Source organism: Thalia democratica, chromosome 5 (genome assembly GCF_965202585.1).
Source record: "Thalia democratica chromosome 5, ktThaDemo2.hap1.1, whole genome shotgun sequence".
Classification (NCBI taxonomy): Eukaryota; Metazoa; Chordata; class Thaliacea; order Salpida; family Salpidae; genus Thalia; species Thalia democratica.
In genome coordinates this window covers 72,342,562-72,355,502 of record NC_139169.1, presented here as the reverse complement: position 1 = coordinate 72,355,502, position 12,941 = coordinate 72,342,562, and the positions used below count along the sequence as shown (strand labels likewise).

At 27.5% G+C, this 12,941-nt stretch overlaps 1 protein-coding gene across 3 annotated transcripts in view; it reads right to left on the bottom strand.

The window, feature by feature from the left end:
- The window catches only part of LOC145835416 (cGMP-inhibited 3',5'-cyclic phosphodiesterase 3B-like), a 30,941-nt gene extending 18,362 nt beyond the window's left edge, over positions 1-12,579 (bottom strand). The window contains exons 1-7 of one of the 3 annotated variants that reach the window (XM_082942993.1): positions 12,471-12,579; positions 11,653-11,805; positions 4,853-4,999; positions 2,904-3,011; positions 1,901-2,049; positions 1,505-1,587; positions 100-171 (exon numbers count right to left, since the gene is read on the bottom strand). In XM_082942993.1, the coding sequence (XP_082799119.1) occupies positions 100-171; positions 1,505-1,587; positions 1,901-2,049; positions 2,904-3,011; positions 4,853-4,999; positions 11,653-11,805; positions 12,471-12,527 (769 nt within the window). In that variant the 5' untranslated portion in view covers positions 12,528-12,579. Of the gene's footprint in view, positions 1-99; positions 172-1,504; positions 1,588-1,900; positions 2,050-2,903; positions 3,012-4,852; positions 5,000-5,272; positions 5,355-11,652; positions 11,806-12,470 lie in introns of those variants that run through there. The other 2 variants (XM_082942994.1, XM_082942995.1) reach the window with 2 other exon arrangements.
- Positions 12,580-12,941: the final 362 nt, after the last annotated feature.

Below are 12,941 nucleotides of genomic sequence, written 5' to 3'. Positions count from 1 at the left end.
TAACAAAATTTAAAAAAAATTAAAAAACTACATTCTCCAACGTTTTAATATTTCAAACAGAAAACAGTTGGTAATTAAACTGAAATAATATCTTCTTACCACTTTCGGTGTCTTCAATCTCGCAAAGGGCCGGAGAGATCATTTTCTTCTGCTTGGAGGCCATGCTCAGCACTACACATGCAAAATTATAAACATTCACTAAATTTAACACTTTCGTATAAATTAAAGTGCACACTTTCATATAAATTAAAATGCACGCTTTCATATAAACTAAATTGCACACTTTCATATAAATTAAAGTGCACACTTTCATATAAATCAAAGTGCACACTTTCATATAAACTAAATTGCACACTTTCATATAAATTAAAGTGCACACTTTCGTATAAATTAAAATCTACACTTTCATATAAGTTAAATTGCACACTTTCATATAAATTAAAGTGCACACTTTCGTATAAATTAAAATCTACACTTTCATATAAATTAAAGTGCACACTTTCGTATAAATTAAAATCTACACTTTCATACAAATTAAAGTGCACACTTTCATACAAATTAAAGTGCACACTTTTATAAAAACTAAAACCCACGGATTCAACTAAATAATCACAAGTGTTTAGCGTTAATCCAACTTGTACGGTAAAGTATTTTGTCAAAAGATTTAAAACTACTTAAACTAAGGCTTTAATTTAATCCGAAATTAAAACGCACTGTCGCATAATTAAATAATCACAAGTTGTTAATACCAACCTAGTATGTATAATAACAATTTTTTAACAAAGTCTTCTTTCAGAAAAAAAAGACTTTAAAAGGAGGTATGCGATTAGAAAAAAAAAACTGTTTTATCAACTTTTGTTTTATGTTATACATTACGACCAGTATACCTGAGGTTTAATAATTATACACAATAAACTTAAAAAACATCTAAGACTTTTATTTCCGTCGAAAAACAAATTTTAAATAACATAATAACTTGACTGAATTAAATAACATTTAAAATAACAAAACTTGATATCTAGTGCTTGTAATACAAAATCAACTTTTTCTTCGATCTTTGAAGCCATAAAATATCACTTAAGTATTTTGTTAAAATTTACTTAAAAAAAATAACAGAAAAGAAAAAAGCAATAGTAAGACTTAAAAATTAATTTGACGAGAATTTTTATATATTAAGTATATTGTCTTATCTTTACAGCCTATTAAGCAATAAAAAGCAACATTCTTGAAGTTTTACTTATCCTCATATTTTAAGCAAAAACTTTCCATACAAATAAACGTGCGCTGAAGCAAATTAAAGCTTAGTTCATGCAAAATAGAAAACTCAAACATAAACTTGCAAAAATTAAAAACCATAACTTGTTTTAAACCAGTAAAAAAATTACAGACCAAGTACTTAATAAACTAAAAAAAAATCATACAGCTTCAGTGTTAAATTATTAAAGGTAGTGACAACAAATTCGAAAATAATTAATTTTATTAATTTGTGTATATCAACACTCACAGGAAGAAGAAAGGTCAGGACAGGTCAGTCTTCTGTCGTGCCTCGGAACAAAAACGTATCCTGAAGAATGGCGCTGCGGATGCCTGTACATTTGTATTAAGTATATGCCAAAATATTGTTAATGTTAAAGGATAATTACAAGGACGTTTATTTCAATGTAAATCGTTAGCAAGTTTTAGATAAAATGTATGTCAAGTTCAGCTAAAACCTCAATATAGTTTTACAGTTTGGTAAAAATTTACCTCATATCATCATTTATATACATTTAAAGAAAAAACTTCTTCTAACCACAATTAAAATTAAAAAAAACTTTAAATCTTAAAACCATTTTCAATTTACAACAATTGAAAGTTAAATATTAAAACCACTTTTCAAACAATTAACAAACAAACTCACAGATGCGACTTTGCGCTGGGGGGCCGCAGGTGCCTGAATATTTTAGGGTCCAGCCTCGGTTCCTCGGTGGGCAGGCCGGTTGCCGTGGTGGTCGTGGAAAAAGTGGACCTGTACTTCTGGTTCTCTGACCTGCTCTTCTGCCTCGAGCTCTGTGATGAGGTAATTTGTTTTCGATAAACTTTTCTAAAAATTTTCTAAGGTGTTTGTTTTGTATAAGTTGAGTTTTTTGGTTCAAAACGTAGGTATTTTTTTCGAAAAAACATTTTTAAATTCAAATAACTTTAATTCGAATCCGAAATTGCTCAAATTTTAAAGTAAATAATTTGATGTGTTTTTGTCAAAATACTTTTCGTGCATGTTTTGAAATAAATGTTGTTTTCAAAACATTTAGTGGTTGTTGTTTTATGTTTATGTTATTTCTAAGCTAAGTTAGTTTTTATTTTCTGAAAAAATAAAAAAGTTACGCAACACAACCTAAATTTTTATCAAATTACATAAGCTTCAACTTCAATAAAAAATAAAAGGTCAACTTTGTTAGGTCTAATTAAAGTGTATTAAAAGCTTTTATAGGCCGAAGCTGCTTAAGATTCTATTGAGAGTTTTTAGTGTTTTGTCAAATGACATTTATATAATGTAAAGTAAAACTACAAATAAAAAGCTTTAAAGAGAGTCTGTACAGTAATTTAAAATGCCGTGAAAAAAGTCTAATTTTAGTAAGCTGTTTTGTAATCAGTAAATAATTAATGTTAATTTAAAAACTAGGTCGCCATATGATTGAAAAGAGTTGATGACTCGATATACTTTCTTTTAATTTTTGATATAAAGCAGTTTAGGCTTATAAAAAGTTAATGACCTGAAATATTAAATTTGCCATCAAACGCTTAATGATAATATTATAAGAGATGACTGATTTGTACACACTTTGATAACTAATGACGTTTTATTTTTCTGAGTCAAATCCGCATTAAAATCTTAATTTTAATTATAATTCATAACAACCAACCCTCGGTGGAATGAACTTCAAGGTAAGAACCTTCTCCGAATCCTCATCAACGGAATTGTTCTGCTCCAACGAAATCAATAGGGACTGCCTTCCCATGTTGTGCTCATCCTAAATAGGATTTTTTTATTATTATGAATTCTTTACATTTGTTATTAAACTATAAACTTGTTATCTACATTTTGTTCTTACTTTAATCAGATATTTAGTTACCAAGTTTTATTCAATAACAAAACCAGTTGTGGAAATCAACTTAATTGTATAGAACATTTTGCTGCGTATAATTTATACAAAGTTTTGTAAACAACTTTTTTCTTAAACTAAAAATAATTAAATGTTTTTTTTTTCAAATCGATTAACAATGTTTTTCTCGAAATATCTTTTCGCCGAAAGCCGAAGTACCTGCGAAAGATAACGACTTTGTAAGCCCCTTGTAACCTGCAAGCGAATAATTGCACACCTTGTTAAGAAAAACAAACATTATTTGTGAAATGTAAAAAAAAATACAAAAACTTTTTATCAGGTGTACGCCTTGAAATTTGCTGCAACTCTAGATTACCGTGACGGCGGCGGGGCTCACAGAGAAATAACAAGAAGAGACCCTCTTCAGTTTTTACTTCATATGAGCTCCTGTGTGTGTGTATCAAACGTATTGATTGGCAAGGAAAGTCGCTCGCTGCGATCATGAATTATTGATCAACCCCTGAACTTCGCTACTGCATGAACCCCCCCATATGAAAGTTGTGCATTGCAAGTATGCGCCTTTCGACTTGCATCTTGAGCGTTCAAAAGTGAACTTTTTTCCAATATGAGTTTTGTTATGAGAAACTTGAAGTGCTCGCAGTGATTTTGAAGAACTTGAAAAACACATCCAAAATACCTAGTTTAACTTTAGGATTATTTTTTTGTATATTGTTTCTTTCGTTGCAAAGAACAGCAAGCAAGTTGTACAAAGAAAGCGCTATTTGATAAATATTTACAATAGGGACGTTTAAAAAAATAATCTTTTTCATTTTTATTTTTCAGGTTGTCAATTGGTTTTCGACTGTAAAATTGCGGCCGAAAGAGGAAATCTCAAAAAATGCTTTGAGCGAGCAGCACTTAATTGTGTACACTTGACATTTTATAAGTGTACTTCGAGTATACTGCAACATTTTCCAAAACAATTTTCCTATGACAAATACCCCCAACAGTTGTAAAGATAAACTATACAACTAGTTCGAAAACAAACTAGCGTTTAAATAAAGTAATGATGTAAACATTAAAAAACCTGAAAATTTAATTTTTATGTGTATATTAAAAGTTCGTAAGATTTTTTTGAACTTTTTTACAGAGTAAAAACAAGTTTTTTAAAATACATCAAGTAGGTTTAAAACAAATTTTTCATTAAATACAAACGTATAAGTATGCCCTTAAGTGAATACTAAAAAATAAATATCAATTAAACAAGTTAATTACAATAAGCATTTTTTTCTAGTATTTTTGGTCTAAATTTAGATAAAGTTATAAACAAACTAATGTTTACCAACCCTGCAAAACTGAACATGTCAAGTATATTTTTCACAATGATTATATGACATATTAGATACAGATCAAACTACTTTAAAATCAAGAAAGAAAAATTTTATATTTTTACTAACCCTGTAAGAATTGAACATTATACATTTCAGGTATATTTTTACAACACTATGACTTATAAAATGCAAATTAAACTATTACAAATTTTAAACATTTTTTTGTACTAACCCTGTAAAAGTTAAACATTCCAGGTATACTTTTACAACATTATGACTTATTAAATACAGACCAAACTATTTCAAATTTCAAACATTTTTTTGTACTAACCCTGTAAGATTTGAACATGTCGAGTATAATTACATAATGCATAACTTCTACGACTAAACAACTTTAATTAAACTGTTTCAAATTTCAAACATTTTTTTTGTACTAACCCTGTACGAGTTGAAGACGCTCACGAACCGCTCATAGTACGACTGCCGCCGCATGATGGCGCTGATCTCGTCCAGCAGCGCCTGCATGTCCTTCGCAGTCTGCGAGCTCTGATTGGTTGAATATATCGAAGACGAATTCATCACCATCTGCAACATTATCTGCTGTTGAGTTTCGGTGACTCATTGAAAAGCGCGTAAAAAATAAACATATGGAAGTAGAGAACAAATGCTCGTTAGTAACAAAAGTTTCTAATGAGAGGATAAAATAGTTTTAACCTTTAGTTTTGCCCTAACATGTTGTTAACTTAAAATGCGTGGTTAAGAGATTACTTAAAGCAAACTTTAGTTTCGTTCAATGTTTTTATCAACTTAAGTTGTGGAGCTTACATTTTACTCAACGAATACAACAAAACAAAATACCCCAGATTAGTTCTTTTTGTGGAGATAACGTAAAATTTCAAATACAGCGTAAAATGTAGTTCAAAAGTTACACTTAAGATCTGCAAATAAAATGTTATTTTAAAGTTTATACATATTGATTAAAGCAATAAGAAGTAAAAGCAAATAATTTGTAGGTTGAAAAACTATATGAACAGTTTTTTTTAAATTCATCTATTTAAAATGTTGATAAAATTAAGTGGCATATGAATGTTTATGATTTTTCAAAGTTAATGATTGATTTTATGTTTAATAGACTTTTAACCGTGTACAAACTTAGATTAATAGATACTTTTAGTTTAGTTTTTGTTATTTCTTTAAATTGTTATGTCTCTATAATAATCAATATTATTCACATTAGGCTAAATAATTTAATATAAATTTCTAGTATAACAAGACTTTTAAATAAAATTTGCTCAAAATTCTTTAAAAATACACTTTATATATTATTATAAGGAATAAATATTTTTTGTCAACTTGTGTTTTAATTGAGTTACCATCGTTTAGTTTTTATTAAATTACAATAATAATATGAATATATAAGCTGTTTAAGAACAGCTATCACTTTGTTATACAAACAACTTTGAAAAACTTATTTCATCTTTTCCTATAAATTTTTTCCTGTAAAAAAAAACAACAAAATCAACTTTACTCAGTTGAAAACATAAATCTAAATGTTTGAATGTCACAGCAAAAGTGTAAGCACTTGAAAAGCTTCAAAAGCAAAACAAATACTTGTACGCTTGTTAACTAAATACGTTTAAAACTTTGGTTTCACTAACCTAGAAATTTTGTTGTTTTTATCTATTTGATTGAAAAATCGCTTGCAAAACAAGGAAAAGTAACATACAGTATTTGGCTTGTGCTCAACTTAGCTGCTTTCTGACTAGAACTAATTCATGTAGTAGATAGTATCAGCAACAGTGTACAAAATAAATTACTGTGCTAGATTACTTTGATAAAGATTAACCTTAACGAATCGATTATGTCCAAAACAAACTAACTATGCAACATTCACTTCACCAAGGGACTTACACAACTAGATAAAAAACTAACTTGATTACCAAAAAGCTGAAAAACAAAACACTAAACAAAAACAATATTATTTACAAATACAGTTAAATGAACAAATAGTACTTACACAACAACAAAAAGTCTACTTGCAACAAATCTCGAAAAAAAAAACAATTCCCAGACAAGCGCGCTCACACACACTGTTGTTGTTTTCCTACTCTCTGCTCCAAGCTACATCGGCTCAACGGGCAACGACCCGCTATCTCATAATAACGAAGCGCACACGTCATCGAATTAACGTTCGTGACGTCACGAGCGCGCGAGAGGAAGTGCGTCATCTCTTGAGATGGAGGGAATGGATATGTGAGAGGCGCGCGAGCAATTAGCCTGTTGTCATAACTTCTAGTGTAGTAAGGAGCCCGTTTGCTGGTTGGCCAGTAAATAGTTACAGTGTGGAAAGTGGCATTTGAAACAAGAGAAAGTTTAATTCTTAATGTAGGCTGATAGCTTTGTTTATGTTTTTTTAAATTTCAAAACTTTGTTTATGTTTTTTTTTTTGCATAAGTCGTGTTATGAGAGTATAACGTTGTTGTTAAAGTTTTTCTCTGTTTTTCCTTTTATATGTCATATATTGTCGATACAAGTTTAAGTAAAGTTTCTTTTTATTGTTTTGTTTTACTACATAAACACCACCAACACTATTTATGGTTATCTTTTTGTAATACTTAATTTTAATTTCAACATTAAATGCTTTATCATAAGCTATTAAATAAAACTTAACTTTGAAAAAATGCTATGCTTCTGCAGCACAAAGCCATCATAAAACTACAATTGAGTCTCTAGTAACAATCTTAGTGTTTTGTGAAAAAAAAAGCTACGCTCGCTAAAACTTTAAAAACAACTATCTTCACTTTCACAAAGCATAATGCAAAAACTGAGTTGTTGCTCAGCGTTAGAAGCGGAATAGTGGCAGCTCTCAAATAAGTGTGCGCGTGTGACGCTCTGCTAATAATCCCCTTTTTCCACTAATGAAAATTTCAAGCCAAGCAGGCAGGAAACGCAGTTGCGCAGGTGCTAATCGACATTGCGAGTTTGGACGGCTCGCGAGCGCCACATACCGGTTGAAATGTTGCGTTGAAAACATTTTTTGATCAAAACTGCTAGTATGTACATAATTAGGAGTAAAAGTTGTTAGCTTTTTGTGTTAAACAAATGTTTTGTTTTGTGTATGTTTTTGTTAAGAATGATGTCATCGCTAACAAAAAAGTATCTAAAAAAAGATTTGTTTGTGTACAAATGATTTTTTTGTAAAAGCATACTTTTTTGAAGTTTGAAATGTTTAACATAAACTACTAATTTTAACTTAATTTCTATTTACAAACAAATTAGGAAGTAGGTCACTTAACCAAGTTTTGTTATTTCTGTATGTAAAACTTAAACAATATTAGAACCATTTAATATACTTGTATAAGTATATCGCAAAAGGTAAGTAAATTTTTAAAAAACATTTATATTGACTATAAATACTACTTTCTACTGTCATTTAGAAAATTACTAAGGCTAGACACAAAAAAACTTATTAATCCGTCATACCAAAAACAGAATACTCCGGTTTCGTATGCATCAAAACCGATCGAAATTAATTATTTGTAGCATCGTTGCTGGCTGTCAAATTTGAACATTTAGCGGCCGTTAATTAGTGCATTTGAATGACACGTCGGTGTACCGAGTCAGACAGCGGCTCACTTTGCGAAGAGATTATTGTATAAAGGTTAAGAGGTTTGCTGTGTTAGGTTTAGCATATAAAAACAAGCATTTAAAACTGCTTTTATAGATGACAAATGATACTTTTTATTTAAAGATTTGTATGTGCTTACACTTAACTATTTTCTGGTAAAAATGAGTTCTATTTTAAATGTTTTTATACAGTTTTTGAATAAAAGAAAACAGTTGATGAAATTTTTCAAATTTGTACTGCTAGAAACAGCAGCTGATTTCAGTTCAAAGAATAAAGTTTTGTACTAAACATAAAAATTTAAAACTATTTCTCTTAATTGTTTAACAGCTGAAAATTAGTTGCAAAACATTAAAGTAAAAAAAAATAACTACAAATGTAGCTTTGAACTGTTTTAACATTTTTTAGTTGGCGTATAGATTAAGTATAAGTTTACTACAAATAGTTTTTAATATCTTGAAAATGTTGTCAAAATGTTTAAAACGTCTATAATACAAAAATATTAAACTTAAACATTTTAACAACAACATGTAAAACTGTTTAGTAACTATAACTTGCTATACTTTAATCTATTATAATTTCTTCGGAAAATATTTGCAGAACTAATTACTTTTTAAACTAAGAGTAATTGACTGGACACAACGTGTTGAAATAATGTGTTAAAAAAAGTTCTCTTAGTAAATACCTTACTTAATGACTTAAAAACAGCTTAAAAAATAACTTTTTTTTAATTATAAATATATATAATTTTTAGTTTTATCATTATAAAAATTTAATTAAATTCACTTAATCTTAGTATTAATTAATGATAAAAAATTATCTTTATAAAACTTCATTCTTCTAATAAAAACTTTTCGGTTATTAGATATATCTTTTAAGTCATCAATGTTTAAAATATAATTTATAATGTTAATGGGCGTGCGGTGAAGTCAGTGTTAATTAAATTGAATTTTAAACCCCCAGTATATTACCAAAACAAACAAGACAATACTTTAAACACGTATACACGTATAAATTAGTAGAAAAATTAATAAACAATAAAAAAAAAGTTTATATGTTTAGGTACAACTCCACACATTTAAAAATGTGTTGTATTTTTTCACATGTTTTTAATTACTGGCTGTAAAAGTTTTTCTACTTTAACTGTTAATAAAAAGCTGATAAAATCATTTCAACTATTAACATTTATCAACCAATTAATTTCATTTCAACTGACAAAAAACATCGTTTCAATCCTAAGGTATTTAAGACTACGAGGGCAAAAATTTTAAGCTTTCACGAGAAACTTGTTGTTTTGTTTGAATTAGTATAAAATTTATGACTCGCTTGTATTCTTATTGGTGATAAATAACTTAGAAATTGTGTAAAACTTTTTACTATACCAATGCTGAAACCTAAAAAATTAAAAAACAACTCGGCAACATATTTCAGTCATTAAAGTTTATCTACCGTGTTATTTGAGTACCATAAAGAAATGCCTAATATGTACATACTTTTTAAGAAAGTTTGTTTTTGTATGTTTTTTTTAATGAAAATAAGTATAAATTTGCAAGTTTAAAAAAATAAAAACTTACTTTCAGTAAAAACATAAAACAATTTAAAAAATTCAGTACTTTCTGTGTATTAGAATAGTATCAAATTATTTTAAAACTACTGTTTTTTAATTTAAGAAATATAATTATAGCATGTATACTTATACCTGGTGACGTTTATTTTCCTGAAATATATCTGAATGAAGTCATAATAGCTCTGAAATGAAGTTTAATTTAAAGAGGAACATCCTAAACATGATTTATGAAAATATATTTTTACACAATTTCAAAGTTCTGTATGACTATTTTGTTTGATATTTGCAGTATTCACTTTTCACCTGATAGTACTTTGCTTCACTTAAACGGAATTTTATATTTTAATAATGTAACTATAAATTCAATTCTTTAATTCCTCATTTTAAGTTTAACATTTCATTTATATATATCTGACTCACTTATAAGTTTTCAAATTACCCAAGTATACATATTTTTTTACGGTACGGCCAATGTTTTTGTTTAAAACTTTAAAATAAAAGCAGCTAGTTAATAATAGTTTAAACTTAGTTAACATTTAATAGCTTTATTTGAAATAGAAAAAATTTAAGAATTCAATTACAAAAATATAGTCGTAGTTTTCCACAAATAGCGCCATACATCTAATTAAAGTGTTAATCATCAATCTTACTTTGTAAAATGTACATATTTCGTTTATTACTGTCAATAATATTTTACTAAATAAATTCTAAATGATAAACCAAGTGTAAGGCTACAATTTCTAAGAAAATATATAAATTCCACAACTAAATACCGTTCTGTACTTTAAAATTTTCATTTGTATACTTTTCATGTTGTCTAACTTAAAAATATTAATATACTACAAAACAAATCATCAAAACATAATTTTAAGAATACTGTTGAAAATGATACATGTAAATAATATTTAAATAACTGCTTACTACTATTCTACAAAATAAACACAGAAAGTTATTTACTTTTTTTTATCAATTATAAACTTTATGGATAAAAGTACTATAAAACTGATACTTGGATTTAATTCATAATTTTATAACAAATTTACTAAGAGTTTAAATAAAATAGTTGGTTACAATAACAACGGTATATAAAATAAATGATAATCTAACGTAATTCCAAAAGAACGTAAACTAATTGTTTAATAACAATGTAAGATTATCTGTAATTCTAGTGACCAAATCGATTATCATGAGTAAGAAATATCTTGAGATTAACGTATAATTGCATTTCTTTGTACGTAAGCTTTGTATTTTTATTTTAGAGTTGTATGTTTTTCAAACAAACAGATTTGATTTAGACAATTCTTTTAATAATTAAGATTTTCTTAATCACTCTGTTTTTATTTATTAGTAAAACAAAAGTTGTTAAACTCTTAAAAGTATTATATGTTTATAATTATAGTAATCATCTAAGCACTAAAAAACTATGAGATGTTCTTAAATTTTAAAACCAATAAAGATTAACAGTTGAAATTAAATCACCAATTTTTAGTTACACTTATTTTTAGCTAAAATAGAATAACAATGAAGTCTAAAATCCACTGAAATTATTAAAATTATATAAACAGTAAATAGGAAAGTCACGGTGGTCAATAGTTGGAAATACATAATATCAAACTTCAATAAAGACTAAAGTTGTTGACCTTTAAAAATTTTAAGAATTTTTTGAAATTAAAATAAAGTTAGATTTTAATCGAAGTTAAAAGTTTCAAAAAATTGAAAGGAAGTGGTATATTAAATTATCAATTGCAATGACATGATCACTTTTTTACATGATTCCAAATTGAGAATTTGGTGGTGCTCTAAGTAAAAAAGATTGATACTAAAATCATAATTTCAAACTAGTAAGTTAAAGTTAATCTAATTTTATGAGACCAATTTTTTACTACTAAAGTTTTTACCTTTTTTTCTGGTAGGTGGAAATTAATTAACTATTAAAGAGGTGACATCTAAACGGGCGGTTATTTTTTCAACTACTGCAAAGTGGGCAGTAATTGATGGGTTTGGTCAACTGGTCTAAAACCTCTGATAAAATTACAAATGTTTTACCTTTTTTTTCTGGTAAGTGGGAACTGCGGGCAGAGAGCATCTTCTTCTCCTGTTCAGCTTCAGCAGGTCTGCTTGCTGGTAGTCTTCTATCAAATTCGACTCTTTCAGTATTACGTCTATGGACACTCGCCGGTCCGTTCGTTGTCTTGTGTTCTGAAAAGTTATGATACCGGTAAAACTAGTAACACAATTTAGGTTGAAAAAATATCAGTATAAAACATAAAGAGGATTAATTTTTTCATTGATGTTTGGTTTAAATTTTTGGCTCGAAACATTTTTTTGATGCAAACTTGTTAAAGTAGATGTTTAATTATATACTGATTATATCAAACAGACTTATTAAAAAATGTTTATTTTTGTGTTTAGCAATTTAATCAAAAACTTTTTAATCTGAGACTGATATCTTTTATTTGTTTCTAAACCTTAAGTCTATTTGATATAATCAGTATATAATTAAACATCTACTTTAACAAGCTTGCATCAAAAAATGGTTTCGAGCCAAAACTTTAAACCAAAAATTTAAGATTAGTTTAATGTTTTTCTAGTATTAATAACACATAAACTATTTACTGCCAAAACTGTATACAAACTAAATGTATGGTACATTGATGTTTGTCACAAACAATTCTGTACCTAAATAAAAATAAACTACTAACAAACAAGTTGTCGGATTTTATTATTATACTTTTTGTTTTTACTTAAAAAGGAAAAACTGTTTTAAATATTTATTGCTAGCTGTGAATCCAAGTTTCATTAAATTTTTTTTTTTTATTTGAACATAATTATTAATTTAGTAAGTAACAAAAAAGTCAACTAACTTCTAAGTCGTCATTGCAAAAATGCATTGTACCCGGCCAAAACGTGTCAATGTACATAAAGTGTCTAGGCTGGTAGGTGACCAAAAATAACTTAAAAATAAAAAAATAAAACCACCTGCTGAAAACAATTTTATTAGAATATTTAATAAGTAAAACATTCACAGCTAAATATATTTTGATTAAACTTTTTGTTACTGCTAAAGCATTTAGTTAGTTTTTTTTTTTTTGAGAATATTTAAAAACAAACCTTAGTACATATATAATATTTACTGCTAAATATAAAAATATCTTTAGATTAAACTTTTTTTTACTATTGATACATTTTGAGAAATGTACAAGTTAAGATACAACTTTCGAAGCTGTTTTTGAGTTTAGTTCCAGAAATTCTTTGCGTGATTATGACGTAGTAATCAAAAGTTACCGCGAAAAACGTAAAAATTTTCAGACAGCAGTTTTGAAATTTCCGTAGTT